This window comes from Phocoena sinus, chromosome 1 (assembly GCF_008692025.1).
Source record: "Phocoena sinus isolate mPhoSin1 chromosome 1, mPhoSin1.pri, whole genome shotgun sequence".
In the NCBI taxonomy this organism is placed as follows: Eukaryota; Metazoa; Chordata; class Mammalia; order Artiodactyla; family Phocoenidae; genus Phocoena; species Phocoena sinus.
Window position 1 is genome coordinate 25,756,866 of NC_045763.1, and position 23,124 is coordinate 25,779,989.

Here is a 23,124-nt window from a genome sequence, read left to right on the forward strand (position 1 = left end):
CTTACCTGTCCTCATGGAGCTGAATAAGTGGCTAATGCCTTCAGGTGGGGTATGAGCTCTCCCATTGCCAGAGTCCCCTTCACACCCTATTGCTCCCAGACAATGAACCTGAGTGTTAGTGGTTATTTATCATCATGTTCGTGCTGTTGTTTTTATAAAAAGAGGAAAATGAAAAAAATTTTGCACCCATATTTCCATTAAAAAGTGGGAAAATTAAAGATCCCTGAAGATGGCAGTGTGTTTGAAGAAAGATGGGGAGAAGGACATATTTCTTTAGAAAGTGAAAAAGAATCCAATATTAAAAACAAGCAAAGTACCTGAATCAAACCAATATAAATATAAATCCACTCATTTACATCACCTGCGTGACCTCTGCAGGCATCTGAGTTTGTGATTCCTGTTCTGCATTTTGTAAAATGCTGCCACACCCATGACCTCATCTGATCCCCACCCTCCTCCTCCTTTGGACACTGCTGCAGCCACAGAGTTGGTGAACTTTGTTTTCTTACACTCTCCATTTTACTAAGAGGGAAATGGGGGCGCAGAAAGGTTCCTGGCTAGGAAGCAGCAACACAGAACTGGGAATAGGGTTTATTCCCTGGTCTTTTGCTGCTTCTATAATAGAAGTGCCCAGTCTTAGATCTGTTACGTTTGTAATTAGTGGCCCAAATGCAGTTCCCAGGTGAGGAACACAAGTGCCCAAGCAGTCTTTAAGCTGTAAAGAGGCATAAAACATATATCTATAGATCCTATAGATCTCTAGGATCATGAGTAACTTACTTCACACATAGTAAGCACTCACTAAATATTAATATCGTTGTAGTTGGTTTTTTTTTTTTTTTTTTTTGCAGTACGCGGGGCCTCTCACTGTTGTGGCCTCTCCTGTTGTGGAGCACAGGCTCCAGACGCACAGGCTCAGCGGCCATGGCTCACGGGCCCAGGCGCTCCGCGGCATGTGGGATCTTCCTGGACCGGGGCGCGAACCCGTGTCCCCTGCATCGGCAGGCGGACTCTCAACCACTGCGCTACCAGGGAAGCCCTGTGTTGTTATTTTAATAGCGCATCACAGTGCTTTTCAGTCTGTAGCTTTCAATAATGATTAGTTGATGACTGATCTAGTGCAGTGGCTCTCAAGGGTAGGGTGGGGGGCACTTTTACACTCCCTCCAATCCCCTCCCCCTTGCCCTGGAGACATTTTGCCACGTCTGAGGACAATTTCTGTTGTCACAGCTGGGGGTGGGTCAGGGTACTACTGGCATTTAATAAGGAGAGGCCAAGGATGCTGTTAAAAATCCTACAGTGCACAGGACGGTCCCCTACAACAAAGAATTATCCAAAATATCAGTAGCTTCAGTATCCTGAGAAACTCCGCTCCCAGTATAAGGGGACAATCAGTTTCCTCCCAGCTAAATGCACTCAGTTCTCACAGGTGACTGCACCAGGGACGTAGGCTTTGGAGTAAGAAAGGCTGGGTTCTGCCACTTTTTTTTTTTTTTATGCGTTACGCGGGCCTCTCACTGCTGTGGCCTCTCCCGCCGCGGAGGACAGGCTCCGGACGCGCAGGCTCAGCGGCCATGGCTCACGGGCCCAGCCGCTCCGCGGCACGTGGGATCCTCCCAGACCGGGGCACGAACCCGTGTCCCCCGCATCGGCAGGCGGACTCCCAACCACTGCGCCACCAGGGAAGCCCCTGCCACTTTTTAAATGTGCCTCTGATGCATAGTAGGCATTCAAAAAATTACGATTGAAAATTGAACGTAATTACTGTGTGACTCTGAGGAAGCCACAAAGTTCCGAACTTCATTATCTTTGTCTGTTAAATGGTGATAAAAAGGCCCCCTCCAGAGCCGTCGTGAAGAATAATGGAGATGACTGAGGTAATGTCGGTAAAGCTATTGCACAGCGTTTGGCCTACAGCAGTTTCCTGTCCTTTGTCAATTTATTTCTCCTGCTCCAAACTCAGCTGAGTGACCTTGCGCAAGTCACTTTCCACCGTAGGCCTCTGTCAAATGACAAACTTGGTCTCTGATCTCCAAGCACTCTCCCAAAGCCTAATGGGACAGCGAAGTTTGCAGTCCGGCTTTCTTCCCCCGGGACGAATGGTACGGTCCTGGGGCAGCCCCACCCCCTGTCGCGGACCTTGGTACAGGCCCAGGGGGCCCTCCGAGGCCTCGCCGGGCTGCCCTTGTCCCCCCCCGAGTTCCGGGCCGTCCCGGCGCCTCTGATTGGCTGGAGCAGTGCCCGGGCTGCGCGGCTATAGGTGAGCCCCGGCGGGGACGGGCGGAACGCGCTGGAGGCCCGCCCTCTCTCTGCTGGGTCTGACGCTGAGCGGAGCTGCAGGCGGGCGGGAGGGTGGACGGACAGACTGACGGGAGGGACGGGAGGCGAGCAAGATGGCGCAGACTCAGGGCACCAGGAGGAAAGTCTGTTACTACTACGACGGTGAGCACAGTCCTCGCGCCGGGGTCGGGGGCGGGGGCGGGGCCGGGCTAGGCGGCATCTGGGAGAGGGAGTCGAGGAGATCTGAGGGGGGAGGCTGAGGCGTTGGGGAAAGACTGAGGGAGGAGGCTGAGAGAAGGAGGCTGAGAGAAGGAGGTCGAGGCTGAGGGCGGAGGCTGAAAAAAAAGGAGGTCGGGGCTGTGGGAGGAGGCTAAGAGGAAAGGAGGTGGAGCCTGAGGGAGGAGGCTGAGGGGAAGGAGGTCGAGGCTGAGAGGGGATGCTGAGGGAGGAGTCCGAGGCTGAGAGGGTCGCCTGGAGAAGCCTGAGGTCACTTTGGAGGGGAGTTCTGAAGTCTGATGTGGAGTTTGCGGCGGCCTCCTAGAGGGGAGGCAGAGTCCGAGGGGGGAGGCAGAATCTGGTGGAGAAGGTTGCAGGGTTACGTGTTACTGCTGAGAATCCGAAGGTCTCTCACTGCCCCTTTCCTTCCTCATCTCTTCTGGTGAGAGGCCATCAGAGCTCACCACCTAGAGGTCACCAGCATCCCTCCCCATCTCCCAGCAGGCCCTGCAGTTGCTGCTGGGAAATGGAACCCCTGAGGTTGGAAGGAGAAGGATGCAACTTGTTAGAACAAACTTTATCGTTGAACAGAGATCTGTGGAGCAGCAGCTTCCTCTGTTCTAGGTAGCATTTAGGGGCTGGGGCCATGGGAAGACCAAAGCACTTGCCACCTTCCTCGCAGTCCGGAGGAGCAGGTAGACAATGACAAAGAATTGCTCTCCACTATCAGGCTGGGAGGAAGGACAGCTCAGAGTGTTCTGGGAGCACAGAGAAGAAGCACCCGCCCAGCCTGAGGAGTCAGGCAAGGAGGTGCCGTCTCAGTTAGGACCTGAAGAACAGGAGTTATTAGCCAGGCCCAGGAAGGGCAAAGATAACAGCAAGTTGAGAGGTAAGAGAGAGGACAGCACGTTTGAAAAACGGCAGGTCTATGTGCAGAACGGTGGAGGCATAGATTTGAGGGCACAGTGTTAGAAGGTAGAGAGCAGGGGTGAGAGAAAGGTTGCAAGTGATGAGGCTGGAGAAGTAAATGGGGACCAGATCATGAAGGGCTGGGCATACCACCCTAAGGAAGTTGGACTTTATTCTAAGGGCACTTGTGAATCATTGAAGTTGTATGCAGGTTAGTGACATCATCAGATTTATACCTTGGAACTATCACTCTGGGACAGAAATTAAACGCATGAATGGAGAAGTAAGGAAGAAGACAAGGATCCCGTTTCTGGTTTGGGCAGTTTGATGCTGAGTGTTTGTAGAAGGCAGGGTCAGTTAATAACTTTGGGTTTTGTTTTATTTATTTATTTACTTATTTGGCTGCTTTGGGTCTTCGTTGCTGTGTGCCAGCTTTCTTGAGTTGCCTTGAGCGGGGGCTACTCTTCGTTCGGTGCACGGGCTTCTCACTGCAGTGGCTTCTCCTGCTGCGGGGCTCGGGCTCTGGGCGCGGGCTCAGTTGTTGTGGCTCGCGGGCTCTAGAGCACAGGCTCAGGAGTTGTGGCTCATAGGCTTGGTTGCTCCGCGGCATGTGGGATCTTTCCGGACCAGGGCTCGAGCCTGTGTCCCCTGCATTGGCAGGCAGATTCTTAACCGCTGCGCCACCAGGGAAGTTCCGTTTTTTTGTTTGTTTTTTTCGGTACGCGGGCCTCTCACTGTTGTGGCCTCTCCCGTTGCGGAGCACAGGCTCCGGACGCGCAGGCTCAGCGGCCATGGCTCATGGGCCCAGCCGCTCCGCGGCGTGTGGGATCTTCCCGGACCGGGGCCCGAACCCGTGTCCCCTGCATCGGCAGGCGGACTCCCAACCACTGCGCCACCAGGGAAGCCCCGGGTTTTGTTTTTTGAAGAAATACTTGTTGAGATGTCTGGGGGATATCCAAGTAGAGGTGTCCAGTAGGCAGTTGGCCATTCAGGTCTGCAGTTTAGAAGACAAGAAGATAGAGATTTTTGGTGATTGTCAGAATACATACATACAGGTGATAATTTTATTTATAGGAGAGGATGCAGTCACCCTCACATCCCATGTAAGAAGTTGTATAGGGTGAAAAGAGAAGAGGGTCCAGGGCGGAATTCTAAGGAAGTGGACTGAGAAAAAGTCTAGTGTTCTTCATGCTCTGCACTCTCTTGCCATAGCATTTCTCAGTGTGTATTGGAATTGCCCATTTACTTGTTCATACTTCTTAAAGACAGTAAGGTCCTTAGGGAAAGTGATCATGTTTTGTCTACCTTTGTATGCTCAGTCCCCAAAACAGTGCCTAGCTCATAGTAAGCACATATTTTCTCAAGAAATACTTGTTGATTAAATGAATAAAGATACAAAGGGAATGACCAGAGATGTAAGTGAACCAAAAAGTGTTGGGTTACAGTAGCCAAAAGAGGGAGGGAGTGGCCAAGTGTTGGCAACAGCTGTTTCCTGTGCAGGATTTGGAACTGAAGCTGAATTGCAGTAGATTGAAGAATGAATGGATGGGTTAAGAGGAGACATTAGGTTGAACTTTTAAAATTTTTATATATTATTTTTGGCAGCGCTGTGCAGCATGCGGGATCTTAGTTCCCTGACCAGGGATCGAACCCGTGCCCCCTGCAGTGGAAGCACAGAGTCCTAACCATTGGACTGCCAGAGAAGTCCCTAGGCCGATCTTTTAAAGGAAGCTTGTTGGGACAGAGAGAGAGGGTTGTTGATAAAGGGGAGATGTAGTGGCTGAGAGTTGAGTCTATGCAAATTCTTAAGGAAAATAGCCAGATATTGGAGAGAGGGGCTAGTAATGATGGAGATCCCTGAGAAGAGACCAGGTGAGATGGAAACCAGAGCACAGGTAGGGACACTAGTCTTGCCAGGGGAAGTTCCTCCAGGACAGAGAGGTTAAGTGGCAAGGAAAAGTTCAGAGATAAGTTTGAAGGGGAAATGATGGGGAGAAAGTGGAGGGAGTTTTCAAGATGAGGTAAGAGAATATTCCTTTTCCTGAGAGTGGGGGAGGGCAGTTGGTAGAGTAGGAATCTTGAAGAGAGATAGCTGTTATGAAAGAGGGAGCCAGGAAAAAAAATTGGAAGGATTGCTGGACAGTGGTGAGGGCCCATTTGAGGCTGGTGTCTGTGACTCTGTAGCCTTATCAGTTTGCACAGTTTTGTGATCTCTACACTCTCAGTTTAAAAAGAGAAAAAGTGGAAAGACATCAGTCTTTAGAGAAGGGAGATTTCTTACTTTTTGAGAAACTACTTGTGAGTTTTGCAGTGAGGTCACTAGTTTGGGGCTCAGATTTGTCTCTACCACTCAGAAGCTTTGAAGTATTGGGCAAGTCATTTTACCTTACTGGGCCTCAGGTCACTCCCCTATAAAACTGAGAAACTATAAGAACAGTGCAAAAAGCTCTTTTTAAAAAAGTTTTAAAAAGTTTAAAAAAGCTGGATTGGTTCCACGACCCCAGTGCAAATATCAAAAGGATGCTCAAATTCCTTACATAAAATTGCATAGTATAATAGGCCCTCCTTAGCCAGGGTTAGTGGATGGGGAGGGCCAATTCTATATAAAAAGCATTATTTCTTTTTTTTTTTTTGTGGTAAGTGGGCCTGTCACTGTTGTGGCCTCTCCTGTTGCAGAGCACAGGCTCCAGACTCACAGGCTCAGCGGCCATGGCTCACGGGCCTAGCCGCTCCATGGCATGTGGGATCTTCCTGGACGGGGGCACGAACCCACGTACGCTGCATTTGCAGACGGACTCTTAACCACTGCGCCACCAGGGAAGCCCAAAAAGCATTATTTCTTTTTAAAGTCTCTCAGCAACCTGATTAAAAACTGTTAAGGAAAATGGTATCTTTGGGCCCCACCCTCAGGTACTCCCTTAGCTTTCTACATAAGTTATCTTAGTTCCCCAGGTCTAAACCTTGGCTGGATTCTGGGTTGATAGGCCAGAGATATGGGTAAGCAGGAAGCCAGTTATATCACATAGTAATGACCTTGTGACTCCTGACTGCCCACAAATTGGGGTCTGCATCTGGATGTCTCTGCCAGTGCCTTGAGAACCTGTTCTACCCACCCCACCCCGCCCCCGCCCCACCCCCCCCCCCCCGCCCCCGCCCCACCGCCCCCCATGGCTGATAAGATTGTCTGAGGAGCCCTGGGAACAAACTCTTCTGCCTGCCTTCCCTGCTACTGCGTCTCAAAGTCTGTCTGTATGGGACAATGGTCCCTCTTGAATGCCACTACATGCTGTGCTCTGGCTTGTGGCTCTGGTTGAGAGCACAGGCCTCACTAAGATTAAGAGAAGAGGATGGAAGGACATTAGGTGAAAACTAAGGAAATATAAATAAGGTATGGACTTTTAGTTAATGATAATGTATCAATATTGCTTCATTAATTGTAACAAATACTTTTTATTTTACTAATGTAAAATGTTAGTAGTGGGGAAATAGTATTGTAGTATCTAAGAATTCTGTACTTCTTTGCAATTTTTCTGTAAATCTAAAATTGTTCTAAAAAATAAAGTTTATTTAAAAAGAGAGAGAAGAGGATGAGATCCTAAATATCCAACTGTTTAGAAGTTTCCCATTATCCCAGGCCATGTCTGTGCCAAAGAGAATTGGAGTGGCTTGGATGCTGTTGGTGGCATTCCCCACAGTGCATTGCTCCCTGGAATGAAACCTGTTTCTGGCACTACCAAATCAGTGATTAAGAGGTTGGGGCCTTTTTTTCACTGGTGCTGAAAGATCTGCCTCATCCTGATGGACTTCCAAGGAGAGAACTTTGGGTGTGCAATTCACGTGATTTTGAAATATTGTTCCAGGAACTTTCTACCAAGTAGACTCACAGAGCCCTATTAAGTGCGAACTGAAGTAGGTACCTGGGAAACCCAATGTAGTTTTTAGCATTCCGGATTTGGAGTTAGAAGGGTTGACTCCCAGATCATTCATTAGCTGTGTGATCTTGAGCAGGCACATAACTTCTCTGAGTCTCACCTCAGTTCCTTGAATCTTTATTGAGCCTCTATGATGTACAGGGCATATTTGTCCTTGCCTTCAAGGAGCTAGTCTTGTAGACATAAAATAGATATGTAAATAGTTTAGATACAAAACAAAATTACATGCCATATATAAATTGCATGCAGAGGAAAAGACCATTTATTCTGATCAAGACTATGGTTGGAGCTTGAGCTGGGCTTTGTAGTATGAGGATCATCAGAGAAGGAATGACATTCCAGGTCCAAGGGACAGTCTGAACAAAGGATACTTTGGTGTGAAGATGAATGCCATGTTCAGGAAGCTGGTAATAATCTAGTGCATTTATAGCAGAGATTGGCAAACTTCCTGTAAAGGGCCAGATAGTAAATATTTTAGGCTTTGTGTACCATATGGGTGGGTCTCTGTAGTAACTATTTAACTACTCAACTCTGCCTTTATAATATGAAAGTAGTCATAGGTAATATATAAACTAATGGGCATCGTTGTGTGCCATAACATCTTATTTACAAAAAACAGGCAGCTAGGGCTTCCCTGGTGGCACAGCGGTTGAGAGTCCCCCTGCCGATGCAGGGGACACGGGTTCATGCCCCGGTCCGGGAAGATCCCACATGCCGCGGAGCGGCTGGGCCTGTGAGCCATGGCCGCTGAGCCTGCGCTTTGGGAGTCGCAAGGGGAGAGGCCACAACAGTGAGAGGCCCGCATACCGCAAAAAACAAGAGGTGGGGGGAGGGAGGGAGGGAGGGGGAGAGAGAGAGAGAGAGAGAGAGAGAGAGAGAGAGAGAGAGAGAGAGAGAGAGAGAGAGAGAGAGAGAGAGAGTGTGTGTGTGTGTGTGTGTGTGTGCTGGGGCAAGGTGGTGGTGGTAGGAAGTTGGAAAAGTGGATTAAGAAACTCCTTTAATGCCAGGCTACTGAAGTTGTTCTTTATTCTTTATCCTGTAGGGGATGGGGAACCATTAAGGATTTTTGAGTAGGCGAGTGATCTTATCAAAGCTGTATATTAGGAAAATAACTGGTAACAGTGTGGCAGATAGTTTGAATTGAAGGCAGAGGGACCAACTAGAAGGTTATTGCTATAGATGAATCAAGAGATGGTGAGTTTAGTCTTCTTATATATAAACTGGGAATAATACTCCCTGTCGTAACTATTTTACAGGGTTTTTGTGAGAATCCAGTAGGAAAATGAATGCGAATGTACGTTGACACCATAAAGTGTCATGATGTGCAAGAGGTGAACTGTGACTTACAGTAATTCTAAGTAGTGATGGTTATTTTTCTGTTGTGGGAATGAATTCCTTGGAGATACAATGAGGTGAGTCACCTCACTCGCTGCTGTTCCCCAGTAGATTTGGAATGACCTCCTCACACTATCCTAGTGCCTGTAGGCTCCAGGGGAAAAAACTGGGCTAGACAGACATCCTTAAATGCTCAGACATCCTTAAAAGCAAGGTCCCCTGCTTTTTGTTTGTTTTTTTCTTTTGGAGTTACCCTTCCTTGAGGTGGGAGAGAATCTTGGAGTCTAGGATGAACCAGAAAGAGAGTTTGCCTAGAAATTTGTTGTAAATATTCATGGGTTCTCCTGGAAGTGTATGTCTAACTGTGTCACTGAAACTGTCACTCTTTCTTCTTCAGGGGATGTTGGAAATTACTATTATGGACAAGGCCACCCAATGAAGCCTCACCGAATCCGCATGACTCACAATTTGCTCCTTAACTATGGTCTTTACCGAAAGATGGAAATCTATGTGAGTTACTGGGAGCGTCACCCCTCCCTAACCTCGTCAGCTCTGGTTCCCCATATGTCACTCATTATCTCATTTTTTCAACTACTCATTTATCAAATGTGTTGAGTGACTGTTACATGGCAGACACTGTAAATGATAGAGATTCTCTGTTTTTAAGGAGCTCACTCTAGTGCTGGTGACTAACATGTACACAAATAAATTGTACAGTATGTAAGTGCAACAATGAAAAAATGTATAAGATGCAGAGATAATAAGGTGTGAAGGTGGAAGGGAGCCTTGGAATGTTTTCTAGAGGTGATATCTGAGCAGTGTTTTAAAGATTGAATAGAATTTAGCCTGGAGTTCAGGAGGGGACTGGCATTCTAGGCTGAGGAAAGAACATACACAAAAAGGCAGAGGGGTAAGAACAATATGGTGTGTTTGGGGAAAATATAAGTAGTTCAGTGTGCAGGTATTGTAGTATAAAGTTCACAGGTGTGAGAGAGGGGAGCTAGAGCTGGAGAGGTCAGCAAGGATTGGATGTACTAAGCAACTCTGTGGCACCAGGGTCAAAAAATCCAATGGCTGGAGAAAAAAAAAAAAAAGAGTGATTGGAACTGTGTTGAACTAGATGCCAAGTCTCTAGTTACTAGAGAGTATGGACTGTCTAACATCTTGACTCAGCTCCATCTGATGACTTTTGCTCCATCTATCAGTTTTTAAAGAGAAGCCAGAACTCTAGATTATTATGTAAAATCTCCCAGGTTTAAAATATTGGCCCAAGTTTGTTTGTTTGTTTTAAATGTGTGCAAACAAAAGCACATGAGCATATCTGTGGACCAAATTTGGTCCAGAGGTTTCCAATCTGAACCTCTTCTGGAAGCTGTGAAGAGCAAGTGAAGTATTTTATTTATTTATTATTATTTATTTAATTTATTTATTTTTGGCTGTGTTGGGTCGTTGTTGCTAAGCACGGGCTTTCTCTAGTTGCGGTGAGCAGGGGCTACTCTTCATCGTGGGGCGCAGGCTTCTCATTGCAGTGGCTTCTGTTGTTGGGGAGCACAGGCTCTAGGCGCGCAGGCTTCAGTAGTTGTGGCACACGGGCTCAGTAGTTGTGGCTCGCGGACTCCAGATTGTAGGCTCAGTAGTTGTGGTGCACGAGCTTGGTTGCTCTGCGGCATGTGGGACCTTCCCGGACCAGGGCTTGAACCTGTGTCTCCTGCATTGGCAGGTGGATTCTTAACCACTGCACCACCAAGGAGGTTCCACAAGTGAAGTATTTTAAATGAGAGATAGGAACAGGCATGCATTTTAGAAGCAGGGAGGCCAGTTAGGAGGCTGTCACAAGGGTCCAAATGAGAAAATAAAGAGGGGCTGGAGGCCTATGTTGTCTTTTTTTTTTTTTTTAAAAATTAATTAATTTATTTTTGGCTGCATTGGGTCTTCATTGCTGTGCGAGGGCTTTCTCTAGTTGCGGTGAGCAGGGGCTACTCGTCGTTGCAGTGCGTGGGCATCTTGTTGCAGTGGCTTCTGTTGTTGCAGAGCACAGGCTCTAGGCACGTGGGCTTCAGTAGTTGGGGCACATGGGCTTCAGTAGTTGTGGCGCACGGGCTCAGTAGTTGTGGCGCACGGGCATAGTTGCTCTGCGGCATGTGGGATCTTCCCGGACCAGGGCTCGAATCCGTGTCCCCTGCATTGGCAGGCGGATTCTTAACTACTGCGCCACTAGGGAAGCCCCCTATGTTGTCTTACGGTTAGAGCATAAGAGTCTTGTTAAAAGTCTGTGCTGACAGCTTAAGTAACCTAGCAACAGCAGTATCCTTCCTCACCATTCCAGAGACTGAAAGGAATAAGTCTCTGCCCCAGATGGCTGTGTCATGTCTCTAGAGCCACTGGAGGAGGCAGTTGGGGAAGCAAGGAGGGAAGGTAGATAGAGGAGCAGACGGATCTTGGGACTAGAGAGCATTTTCAGGTGTGAAGGGCATCTGGGAATGAAAAACATAAAAGGTAGCAGAGGTTTCCAGGAACTCTAGGGAGCAGACTAGCATTTAGATAAAGAGACGTTACCTGAATGTGGAATAGTAAGCATCAAGGCCTTATGGCGCTTCCTGTTGCACACCTACACCATGCTGACCTGGCCTCAGCTTGCCTCCTTTCCTGCCACTCCCCTCCTCAGAGCCTCTCCAAGTCAGCCAGATCAGATTCTGCCTCTTTCCACCCCATCCTGATTGGGAGGATTATTTACTCTGTCCAGTTATATCCTACTCATTTTCAAGTGTTACCTTAAGCACTCTTTTTTTCATTTAACAGATTTTTGTTGGGTACTTGTCATACCCCAGGGACTATATCAACCTCCGTGAGTGATATTGAGATATTAAGAAATGGATCCTGGGCTTCCCTGGTGGCGCAGTGGTTAAGAATCCACCTGCCAGTGCAGGGGACACGGGTTCAAGCCCCGGTCTGGGAAGATCCCATGTGCCAGAACTACTGAGCCTGCGCTCTAGAGCCCACGAGCCACAACTACTGAAGCTCATGCGCCTAGAGCCTGTGCTCCACAACAAGAGAAGCCACTGCAATGAGAAGCCCGCGCAACCGCAATGTAAAGTAGCCTCCCCAGCACCCCCTCCCTCCAAGGGGCGAAGAAACAAAGACCAAAGGCAGCCAAAAATAATTAATAAATTAATAAATTAAAAAAAAAGAAATGGATCCTGGGACGTCCCTGGCGGTCCACTGGTTAAGACTCCAGGCGTCCAATGCAAGAGGCAAGGGTTCTATCCCTGGTCGGGGAACTAAGATCCCACGTGTCGCATGGCGCAGCCAAGAAAAAAAAAAAAATGTATATATATATATTTGAAATTTATTTATGGCTGTGTTGGGTCTTCGTTGCTGTGCATGAGCTTTCTCTAGTTATAGCGAGCGGAGGCAACTCTTCGTTGTGGTGTACAGGCTTCTCATTGCAGTGGCTTCTCTTATTGTGGAGCACGGGCTCTAGGCACGCGGGCTTCAGTAGTTGCAGCATGCAGGCCCTAGGGCATGTGGGCTTCAGTAGTCGTGGCGCGTGGGCTCTAGGGTATGTGGCCGTCAGTAGTTGTGGTGCACGGGCTCAGTAGTTGTGGCTCACAGGCTCTAGAGTGTAGACTCAGTAGTTTTGGCACATGGGCTTAGTTGCTCCATGGCATGTGGTATCTTCCTGGACCAGGGCTTGAGCCCATGTCCCCTGCATTGGCAGGCAGGTTCTTAACCACTGCACCACTAGGGAAGTCCCCCAAGAAAATATTAAAAAAAAAAAAAAATTGATCCTATCTTTAAGTGAGAAGAAAAATTAACTAACATTTATTGGTGATTGCTAGGTACCAAGCCAGAGCTACTTGTTATTTCCTTAATGTTTACAGCAACCCTAATTTGGATCACTCTCCACTGTCCTCACCCCACACTCTTATTTTTTATTAAAGAGGAAAACTCGTCCTAGAAGCTTCCTAACAGATTTCCCCTTAAATCTCCTTGGGTCATTTGCTGTCCTTAGACCATTCACCAGCAATTTGATTCTTGGGGGCTGGGTACACACAACCAAATTGAGATCTCTTAACAAGAAAGAAGGGAAAGAATGGCTCTTTGGGAAGCAACCAACAGTAGCTATCATAGGAGATAATAGAGATTATTGGAGATTACTTCATCTGTGTGGTATGCTTATTGTAAACTTCTAAGGCAAAACCCTAGTATAATCTCTTTCTGAAATCTCTAGACCTCGTTCTCTTTCATGTGATCTTTTTCCTTCTCTGGCTCTATCTCTTTATTGAGTATGAATCGTTAGTCCTCTTCCCCTCAGCAGTATTTCTTTGCATTCATCCCTTCTTTCTTCTCCTGTCTCTGGGCTATGATTCTAGCATCCCTTTCCCAAAGCACAAAGAGCCATTTATTTTAGTGTCTGTCCTGAAATTAATGGCTTTTTTTTTTTTTTTTTTTTGCGGTACGCCGGCCTCTCACTGTTGTGGCCTCTCCCGTTGCGGAGCACAGGCTCCGGACGCGCAGGCTTAGCGGCCATGGCTCACGGGCCCAGCCGCTCCACGGCATGTGGGATCTTCCCGGACCGGGGCACGAACCCATGTCCCCTGCATCGGCAGGCGGACTCTCAATCACTGCGCCACCAGGGAAGCCCAATTAATGGCTTTTGAGAGTCAGTCTTGAAAGAAGTTCCCTAGACTGCTCATAGAAGTTTCTGTACCTGAAGGAGACACGTTGAAGTTGTTTTCACACAATTTCACCCTCTTTGTTTCCTTCTCCAATTCTGTCTCTACACGTCAAATTAATCTGTCCCAGAATCTAAATCTTCACTTTTCATCCAGGCATCTTCCTATTTACATAATAAAAATCCTGCTCTCTTCCTTGCCTTGGATGCTAATTTTGTGTAGTCCCAGTCTTCTTATTCATTGCCTTCTGTTCTTTTTTTAATGTTTTTATAAAATATTGAATAGATATGAAAGAATTTTTATAAAATATATGTAGGGTATAAAGAATCACATTATTATTAATACCACCTAGTTTAAGAAAAGGAGTATTTCCATGACTGCTAAAGCTCCTGTATGCCCTTCCCTGATCCTGTCTTCTTCCCAGAGTTAAACTCTGCCATGAACTTGGGATTTATTATTTGCTCGCTTGTCTTTATAAATTTACCATTATGTAGTCTTTTTTTCTTTTTAAAATATTTATTTATTTATCTTATTTGGCTGTGCTGTGTCTTAGTTGCGTTACTCAGGGTCTTTAGTTGCGGCATGTGGGATTTGGTAATACGGGATCTAGTTCCCTGACCAGGGATCAAACCTGGGCCCCCTGCATTGGAAGTGTGGGGTCCTAACTGCTGGACCACCAGGGAAGTCCCTACCCATATGTATTCTTAAATAGCACATGTTTTACATGTTTGAATGTTACATAAGTGGAGCCATACAGTATTTATTATGTGACTTGCCTTTTTTGCTCAACATGTTCCTAAGAGTCATTCATGTTGATACATGTAGCTGTATTTATTTTCACTGTATTTCATTGAAAGAATATACTACAAGTTGTCTATTTTATTATTATTGGTGGGCATTTGGTTTGTTTCTAGTTTTGAGCTGCTACAAACACTGCTGCTGTGAACATTCTTGAGCATGTTTCTTGGATGCATATATGCTACAGTTTCAGAAGGGGATGTACTAGGAGTAGAATTGCTGGGTCAGGACCTTGGTACACAGTAACCCTTATTAAATAATGCCAAAATGGTTTCCAGTTGCCACCAGTGTAGAAGAATTACAGTTGCTCCAAGTCCTTGCCAACACTTGATTTTGTTATATTTAAATTTTTTTGCCAGTTTATGTTTCGCTTGTTACTGGTGAGATTGAGGATCTTTTTACAGGTTTCCCTATTGAAGTTCCTATTCAAGCCTTCTGCCCATTTTTCTTTTTGATTGTCTGGTTATTGTTTTGTTTCTCTTTTAATTGGACCTTGGATACACAGAATTGGGTTAATCATTATCCTTGGCTTATAAGCATCTAAAGAAGGTTCATGCTTGGTCTTCTTTTTAAAAATGTTATTTTATTGTTTATTCATTCATTTTACTTAAATATTTTAATAATGCTGTGAACTTCCATATTCCTACAACCCAATCACTCTTCTAAATTTCGTGTTTATCATTCTCTTGCTTATCATATTTTTATGTTTATCATGTATGTACGTGCCTAAACAAGTTATAGTATTTATTTACTTGTGTTTGAATTCTTTAAAAAAGGTATCATGCTACGTGTAGTCTTTGGGGACTTGCTTATCTCTCACAATATTATAACTACTAAAATCCATCCACCTTGTTGCATATAGCTATAATTCTTTAATTTTTCTCTGCTGAATAATATTTCATGATGTCAGTATATTGCAATTTATCCATTCTCCTGTGGTCTTAATTTGTATCTAGGTTTTCAATGTTAGGACCAGTGTCACTATGAATATTCTTGTACATGTCTGTTAGTGCATATAGGCAAAATTTTCTTATGGCTCTTTCTCTGGGAGTGGAATTGCTGGACTGTAGAATATGTGCATATTAAATGCCAAGTTGGTTTTCAGTGTGGTTGAATGAACTGGCAATATATAAGAGATACCGTGATTCACATCCTCTCCTACACTTAGAATCAGACTTTAAATTTTACTAATCAAATGGGTGTAAAAAAAACAATATGTAATTATGGTCTCGATTTGCATTTTGCTAGTGACCAGTGAAACTGAGCATCTGTTTATATGTTTATTAGCCATTTGTATGTCCTCTGCTGTGAAATGTATTTTCATGTCTTTTGCCCATTTTCCTCTTGGGTTGTTTGACTTTCTTTTGCTTAACAATTTGTAGTAGTTCTTTATATATTCTGGTATATATAGTTCATTGTCAGTATATTGCTGTAAGTATTTTCTACTTTGGTTTTGTTTTTTCAATCTAATGTATCTTTAATGAACAGAGATTGTTAATTTTTTTAAAAAATTTATTCATTTATTTATTTTTGGCTGTGTTGGGTCTTTGTTGCTGCGCGGGCTTTCTCTGGTTGTGGAGAGGGGGGCTACTCTTTGTTATGGTGTGCAAGCTTCTCATTGAGGTTGCTACTCTTGTTGCAGAGCTCGGGCTCTAGGCCCGTGGGCTTCAGTGGTTGTGGCACGTGAGCTCAGTAGTTGTGGCTCACGGGCTCTAGAGCGCGGGCTTAGTAGTTGTGGTGCACAGGCCTAGTTGCTCTGTGGCATGTGGGATCTTCCTGGACCAGGGCTCGAACCTGTGTCCCCTGCATTGGCAGGCAGATTCTTAATCACTGCGCCATCAGGGAAGTCCCGAGATTCTTAATTTTAACATAGTCATATTTGTTGTTTCTTTTATAAGTGCTTTTTATGTCTTAATAAATCCTTCCCAACCCTTAAAGTATTATCCTATATTAATCTTTTAAAATCTTTATAGGTTTCCCTTTCACATATAGATATGTACTGTATTTGGAATTGATTTTGTAATATGGTTTGTTATGTATCTCTTTTTTTTTTTTGGCTGCACTGCACAGCATGCGGGATCTTAGTTCCTCGACCAGGAGTGCCACCTGCAGTGAAAGCGTGGAGTCCTAAGCACTGGACTGCCAGGGAGTTCCCTAATATGATTTTAAGTAGGGAATCCACTGAAACTTTTCCCCCCATATTGTCCCAGCTGATTGGTTGAAAAGTCTGTTTTCTCCCCGCTAAGTGCCACCACTTTTGTATCTGAAATGTCCGTATATATTCATTTATTCCACAAATACTTATTAAGCACCTACTTAGTGACAGGTACTATGTTTGAGTCTGTTTCTGGGCTCTCTGTTCTCTTGACTTGGTCTGTTTATTGCCCTATATGCCATTGCCACAGTGGCTTAATTATAATAGCTTTTTATGAAGTCTTGGTATCTAGTATTAAATCCTCCCACTTCATTGTTCTTTAAAAGAAAAAAAAGTGACTTGCTCCTTGCGCTTTGTACTTTTGTATAAATTTTAGAATTAACTCATCAAATGCTACAAATAAATCTACTAGGATTTTTGTTGAAATTTCAATGACTCTGTGCCTCAGCTTAGGGAAAATGGGAAAATTGATATCTTGAGAATATTAAGTCTTTGAATCCATGAACATGGTATATCTCCATTTATTTAGGTCTTTAATTAATTAATTTGCACCGGGTCTTAGTTGGAGCACGTGGCCTCCTTAGTTGTGGCATGTGAACTCTCAGTTGCGGCATGCATGTGGGATCTAGTTCCCCGACCAGGGATCGAATCCAGGCCCCCTGCACTGGGAGCGCGGAGCCTTATCCACTGTGTCACGAGGGAAGTCCCTATTTAGTTCTTTTTAAATGTCTCACATAAAGATTTCCTTTAGCTTCTTTATTATGAAATATAACACATGCACAGAAAAGTGCATAAAACAAATATGCAGTTTAACAAATTGATATAAAGTAAACATACATGTAAACACAAACTAGTTCAAGAAATAGAACATTGCCAGTACCTCAGAAACCTACATATGTCCCTTCCTGATCACAGCCTCTTCTCTTCCCCCAGAGGTAACTAGAATCCTGACTTTTCTGTTAATGCTTCCTTGCTCTTCATCATAATTTAATTACCTAATTACCCATCCCTAAATAATATAGTTTAATTTTGCTGAACTTGATATAAATGGAATTATACAATATACATTTTTGTGTGTAGCTGTAGCTTATTCATATTAATTGCTGTGTACTATTTAATTGTAGAATATACTATATTTATCCATTCCACTGTTGATGGGCAGTTGAGATTTTGGCTATCAATATAAAGTTTTGTAATTTTCTCTATATAGCTGATGTACATCTTTTATTAGATTTTTTCCAAGTACTTCATTTCTTTAATGCTATCATAAATTGTATCTTCTGAATTTTTTATTTTTTAATTGCTTACTGGTGTATAGAAATTCAGTGCTGTTCTTTTTTATTTAAACTTATATCCAAGGTCCCTGAGGATCTGATTCTGCTATTAGTTGTTTCTATGGGCTCTTACCTCTGGTGCTTTGTTTCCTTGTGTGTTTTGTGGTTTTTGATTGTGAGGTCATATTTCTTGGAACTTTGTGGCCTGGGATAAAGATGGGTTCTTAGGGTGAGATTTGCGTTTACTTTGTAAAAGAGGCAGTTTTTGAGGTGGGCTTTGTCCTTCAGAGATTTAGGATAAGGATGAATTTCAAATAGTAGGAAGGCTTGATTACAGTCACTGTAGTGGGAAGCTCTGTAGGTCTTGTTGCAGAAGAGTGGTTTGTCTGGAGTATAATATTATGAAAGAGGGTTGGGGGAGAATTAGATTGGAAAAGGAACCTTGCAAAGTTCTTTGATTACTGTGTTAGTCTTTAGAATCTTTTCTTTTGTCCTGAATGCTTTAGAGGAGGGCATTGACTTTTTCAAAGATTTCTGTGACACCATTATGGATGATGGATTCGAACAGGGTAAGGCTGGATATAAACGGAACCAATTAGGAAACCAAAAAATAATCCAAATGAGAGTTAATTTATTATGACGACAGATTTTTATTGAGCACCTACTAAGTGCTGGGCATCTGTGCACAAGCCGCGCAGGATCTCAGTTCCCCATCCAGGGATTGAACCTGGGCCATGGCAGTAAAAGCCCAGAATCCTAACCACTAAGCCACCTGTGAACTCCCCTGTGCTATTTTCTTAGAATAAAGATAGACCTGCTCCTGGCCTCCCGGAGTAGAGCAAGCAAGCACAATTTCTGTGCTGTTTGAATGACAAGAGAAGTACAGGGTTCTCAGGGGAGCACTTCAGAGAGTTACTTAACTGAGACTCTGGGGGTCAAGGACAGCTTTCTGGGGAAATTAACTTTTCAGTTGCAACTTAAAGATTGAATAGAGGGTGTGAAGAGAACTGTATTCTAGGCTGTAGTATGTGCAAAGGCCTAAAGATGGGAGAGGATTCCCTTAGAGAATTGCTAGTAAAATTGTGCTCAGTAGATTGGTACAATTAATTCATGAGATAAATTCAACCCCTCAAACATTTTTGTTTAACCCATAAAGTATTTTTTTAATTTAATTTTATTTCTTTATACAGCAGGTTCTTATTAGTTATTCACATTATACATATTAGCGTATATATGTCAATCCCAATCTTCCAATTCATCCCACCACCACCACTCCCCCATGCCACTTTCCCCCCTTGGTGTCCATACGTTTGTTCTCTACATCTGTGTCTCTATTTCTGCCCTGCAAACCAGTTCATCTGTACCATTTTTCTAGGTTCCACATATATGCGTCAATATACGATACTTGTTTTTCTTTCTGACTTATTTCACTCTGTATGACAGTCTCTGGATCCATCCACGTCTCTACAAATGACCCAATTTCATTCCTTTTTATGGCTGAGTAATATTCCATTGTATATATGTACCACATCTTCTTTATCCATTCGTCTGTCGATGGGCATTTAGGTTGCTTCCATGACCTGGCTATTGCAAATAGTTCTGCAATGAACATTGGGGTGCATGTGTTTTTTTGAATTATGGTTTTCTCTGGGTATATGCCCAGTAATGGGATCGCTGGGCCATCTGGTAATTCTGGTAATTCTAGAATTCTAGAATTCTAGAAATCTGGTAATTCTATTTTTAGTTTTTTAAGGAACCTCCATACTGTTTTCCATAGTGGCTGTATCAATTTACATTCCCACCAACAGTGCAAGAGGGTTCCCTTTTCTCCACACCCTCTCCAGCATTTGTTGTTTGTAGATTTTCTGATGATGCCCATTCTAACCGGTGCGAGGTGTTACCTCATTGTAGTTTTTTTTTGCGTTTCTCTAATAATTAGTGATGTTGAGCAGCTTTTCATGTGCTTCTTCTCTCTTCTTTGGGGAAGTGTCTATTTAGGTCTTCTGCCCATTTTTGGATTGAGTTGTTTGTTTTTTTAATATTGAGCTGCATGAGCTGTTTATATATTTTGGAGATTAATCCTTTGTCCTTTGATTTGTTTGCAAATATTTTCTCCCAGTCTGAGGGTTGTCATTTTTTTTTGTTTTTTTTTTGTTTTTTTGCAGTAGGCGGGCCTCTCACTGTTGTGGCCTGTTGAGTTGTGGAGCACAGGCTCCGGACGCGCAGGCTCAGTGGCCATGGCTCACGGGCTTAGCCGCTCCACAGCATGTGGGATCTTCCCGGACCGGGGCACGAACCCGTGTCCCCTGCATTGGCAGGCGGACTCTCAACCTCTGTGCCACCAGGGAAGCCCCCTGAGGGTTGTCTTTTCATCTTGTTTATAGTTTCCTTTGCTGTGCAAAAGCTTTTAAGTTTCATTAGGTCCCATTTGTTTATTTTTGTTTTTATTTCCATTTCTCTAGGAGGTGGGTCAAAAAAGATCTCACCATGATTTATGTCAAAGAGTGTTCTTCCTATGTTTTCCTCTAAGAGTTTTATAGTGTCCAGTCTTACATTTAGGTCTCTAATCCATTTTGAGTTTATTTTTGCGTATGGTGTGAGGGAGTGTTCTAGTTTCATTCTTTTACATGTAGCTGTCCAGTTTTCCCAGCACCACTTATTGAAGAGACTCTCTTTTCTCCATTGTATATCCTTGCCTCCTTTGTTATACATTAGTTGACCATAGGTGCGTGGGTTTATCTCTGGGCTTTCTATCCTGTTCCATTGATCTATATTTCTGTTCTTGTGCCAGTACCATATTGTCTTGATTACTGTAGCGTTTTTAAAAATTTATTTATTTTTGGCTGCGTTGGGTCTTCATTGCTGTGCGTGGGCTTTCTCTAGTTGTGGCGAGCGGGGGCTATTCTTCGTTTCAGTGCGCAGGCTTCTTATTGCAGTGGCTTCTCTTGTTGCGGAACACAGGCTCCAGGCACGTGGGCTCAGTAGTTGTGGCTCATGGGCTCTAGAGCGCAAGCTCAGTAGTTGGGGCACACGGGCTTAGTTGCTCCGCGGCATGTGGAATCTTCCCAGACCAGGGCTTGAACCCGTGTCCCCTGCATTGGCAGGTGGATTCTTAACCACTGTGCCACCAGGGAAGCCCCAATTACTGTAGCTTTGCAGTATAGTCTGAAGTCAGGGAGTCTGATTCCTCCAGCTCCGTTTTTTTCCCTCAAGACTGCTTTGGCTATTTGGGGTCTTTTGTGGCTCCATACAAATTTTAAGATTTTATATTCTAGTTCTGTAAAAAAATGCCACTGGTAATTTGATAGGGATTGCATTGAATCTGCAGGTTGCTTTGGGTAGTATAGTCATCTTCACAATATTGATTCTTCCAATCCAAGAACATGGTATATCTCTCCATCTGTTTTTGTCAGCTTTGATTTCTTTCATCAGTGTCTTACAGTTTTCTGCGTACAGGTCTTTTGTCTCCCTAGGTAGGTTTATTCCTAGGTATTTTATTCTTTTTGTTGCAGTGGTAAATGGGAGTGGTTCCTTAATTTCTCTTTCAGATTTTTCGCCATTAGTGTATAGGAATGCAAGAGATTTCTGTGCATTAATTTTGTATCCTGCAGCTTTGCCAAATTCATTGATTAGCTCTAGTAGTTTTCTGGTGGCATGTTTAGGATTCTCTATGTATAGTATCACGTCATCTGCAAACAGTGACAGTTTTACTTCTTCTTTTCCAATTTGTATTCCTTTTATTTCTGTTTCTTCTCTGATTGCCGTGGCTAGGACTTCCAAAATTATGTTGAATAATAATGGCGAGAGTGGACATCCTTGTCCTTTTCCTGATCTTAGAGGAAATGCTTTCAGTTTTTCACGATTGAGAATGATGTTTACTGTGGGTTTGTTGTATATGGCCTTTTTTATGTTGAGGTAGGTTCCCTCTATGCCCACTTTCTGGAGAGTTTTTATCATAAATGGGTGTTGAAATTTGTAAAAAGCTTTTTCTGCATCTATTGAGGTGATCATATGGTTTTTCTTCTTCGATTTGTTAATATGGTGTATCACATTGGTTAATTTGCATACATTGAAGAATCCTTGCATCCCTGGGATAAATCCCACTTGATCATGGTGTATGATCCTTTTAATCTGTTGTTGGATACTGTTTGCTAGTATTTTGTTTAGGATTTTTGCATCTATTTTCAACAGTGATATTGGTCTGTAATTTTCTTTTTTTGTACTATCTTTGTCTGGTTTTGGTATCAGGGTAATGGTGGCCTCATAGAATGAGTTTGGGAGTGTTCCTTCCTCTGCAATTTTTTGGAAGAGTTTGAGAAGGATGGGTGTTAGCTCTTCTCTAAATGTTTGACAGAATTCACCTGTGAAGCCATCTGGTCCTGGACTTTTGTTTGTTGGAAGACTTTTAATCACAGTTTCAATTTCATTACTTGTGATTTGTCTGTTCATATTTTCTGTTTCTTCCTGGTTCAGTCTTGGCAGGTTATACCTTTCTAAGAATTTGTCTGTTTCTTCCAAGTTGTCCATTTTATTGTCATAGAGTTGCCTGTAGTACTGTCTTAGGTTGCTTTGTATTTCTGCAGTGTCTGTTGTAACTTTTCCTTTTTTATTTCTAATTTTATTGATATGAGTCCTCTCCCTCTTTTTCTTGATGAGTCTGGCTAATGGTCTATCAATTTTGCTTATCTTCTGAAATAACCAGCTTTTAGTTTTATTGATCTTTGCTATTGTTTTCTTTGTTTCTATTTCATTTATTTCTCCTCTTATCTTTATGATTTCTTTCCTTCTGCTAACTGGGTTTTGTTTGTTCTTCTTTCTCTAGTCCTTTTAGGTGTAAGGTTAGATTTTTTATTTGAGATGTTTGCTATCTCTTGAGGTAGGATTGTATTGCTATAAACTTCCCTCTTAGAACTGCTTTTGCTGCATCCCATAGGTTTTGGATCATTGTATTTTCATTGTCATTTGTTTCTAGGTATTTTTTGATTTCCTCTTTGATTTCTTCAGTGATCTCTTGGTATTTAGTAATGTATTGTTTAGCCTCCGTCTGTTTTTGTTTTTTATGTTTTTTTCCCTTAATTGATTTCTAATCTCATAGCCTTGTGGTCAGAAAAGATGCTTGATATGATCTCAATTTTCTTACATTTACTGAGACTCGATTTGTGACCCAGGATGTGATCAATCCTGGAGAATGTTCCGTGTGCACTTGAGAAGAAAGTGTAATCTGCTGTTTTTGGATGCAATATCCTATAAATATCAATTAAATCTATCTGGTCTGTTGTGTCATTTAAAGCTCTTGTTTCCTTATTAATTTTCTGTTTGGATGATCTGTCCATTGGTGTAAGTGAGGTGTTAAAGTCCCCCACTATTATTGTGTTATTGTCGATTTCCTTTTAGAGCTGTTAGCAGTTGCCTTTTGTATTGAGGTGCTCCTATGTTGGGTGCATATATATTTATAATTGTTATATCTTCTTGGATTGATCCCTTGATCATTACGTAGTATCCTTCCTTGTCTCTTGTAACATTCTTTATTTTAAAGTCTATTTTATCTG

General features: G+C 43.5%; 1 protein-coding gene across 4 annotated transcripts in view; it reads left to right on the plus strand.

Annotated features, from left to right (window-relative positions):
• The first annotated feature begins 2,304 nt into the window (after window positions 1-2,304).
• Window positions 2,305-23,124, plus strand: part of HDAC1 (histone deacetylase 1) — a 44,027-nt gene continuing 23,207 nt past the window's right edge. Inside the window, exons 1-2 of one of the 4 annotated variants that reach the window (XM_032646457.1) lie at window positions 2,305-2,442; window positions 9,070-9,182. In XM_032646457.1, the coding sequence (XP_032502348.1) occupies window positions 2,394-2,442; window positions 9,070-9,182 (162 nt within the window). In that variant the 5' untranslated portion in view covers window positions 2,305-2,393. Of the gene's footprint in view, window positions 2,443-3,690; window positions 3,758-9,069; window positions 9,183-23,124 lie in introns of those variants that run through there. The other 3 variants (XM_032646450.1, XM_032646466.1, XM_032646475.1) reach the window with 3 other exon arrangements.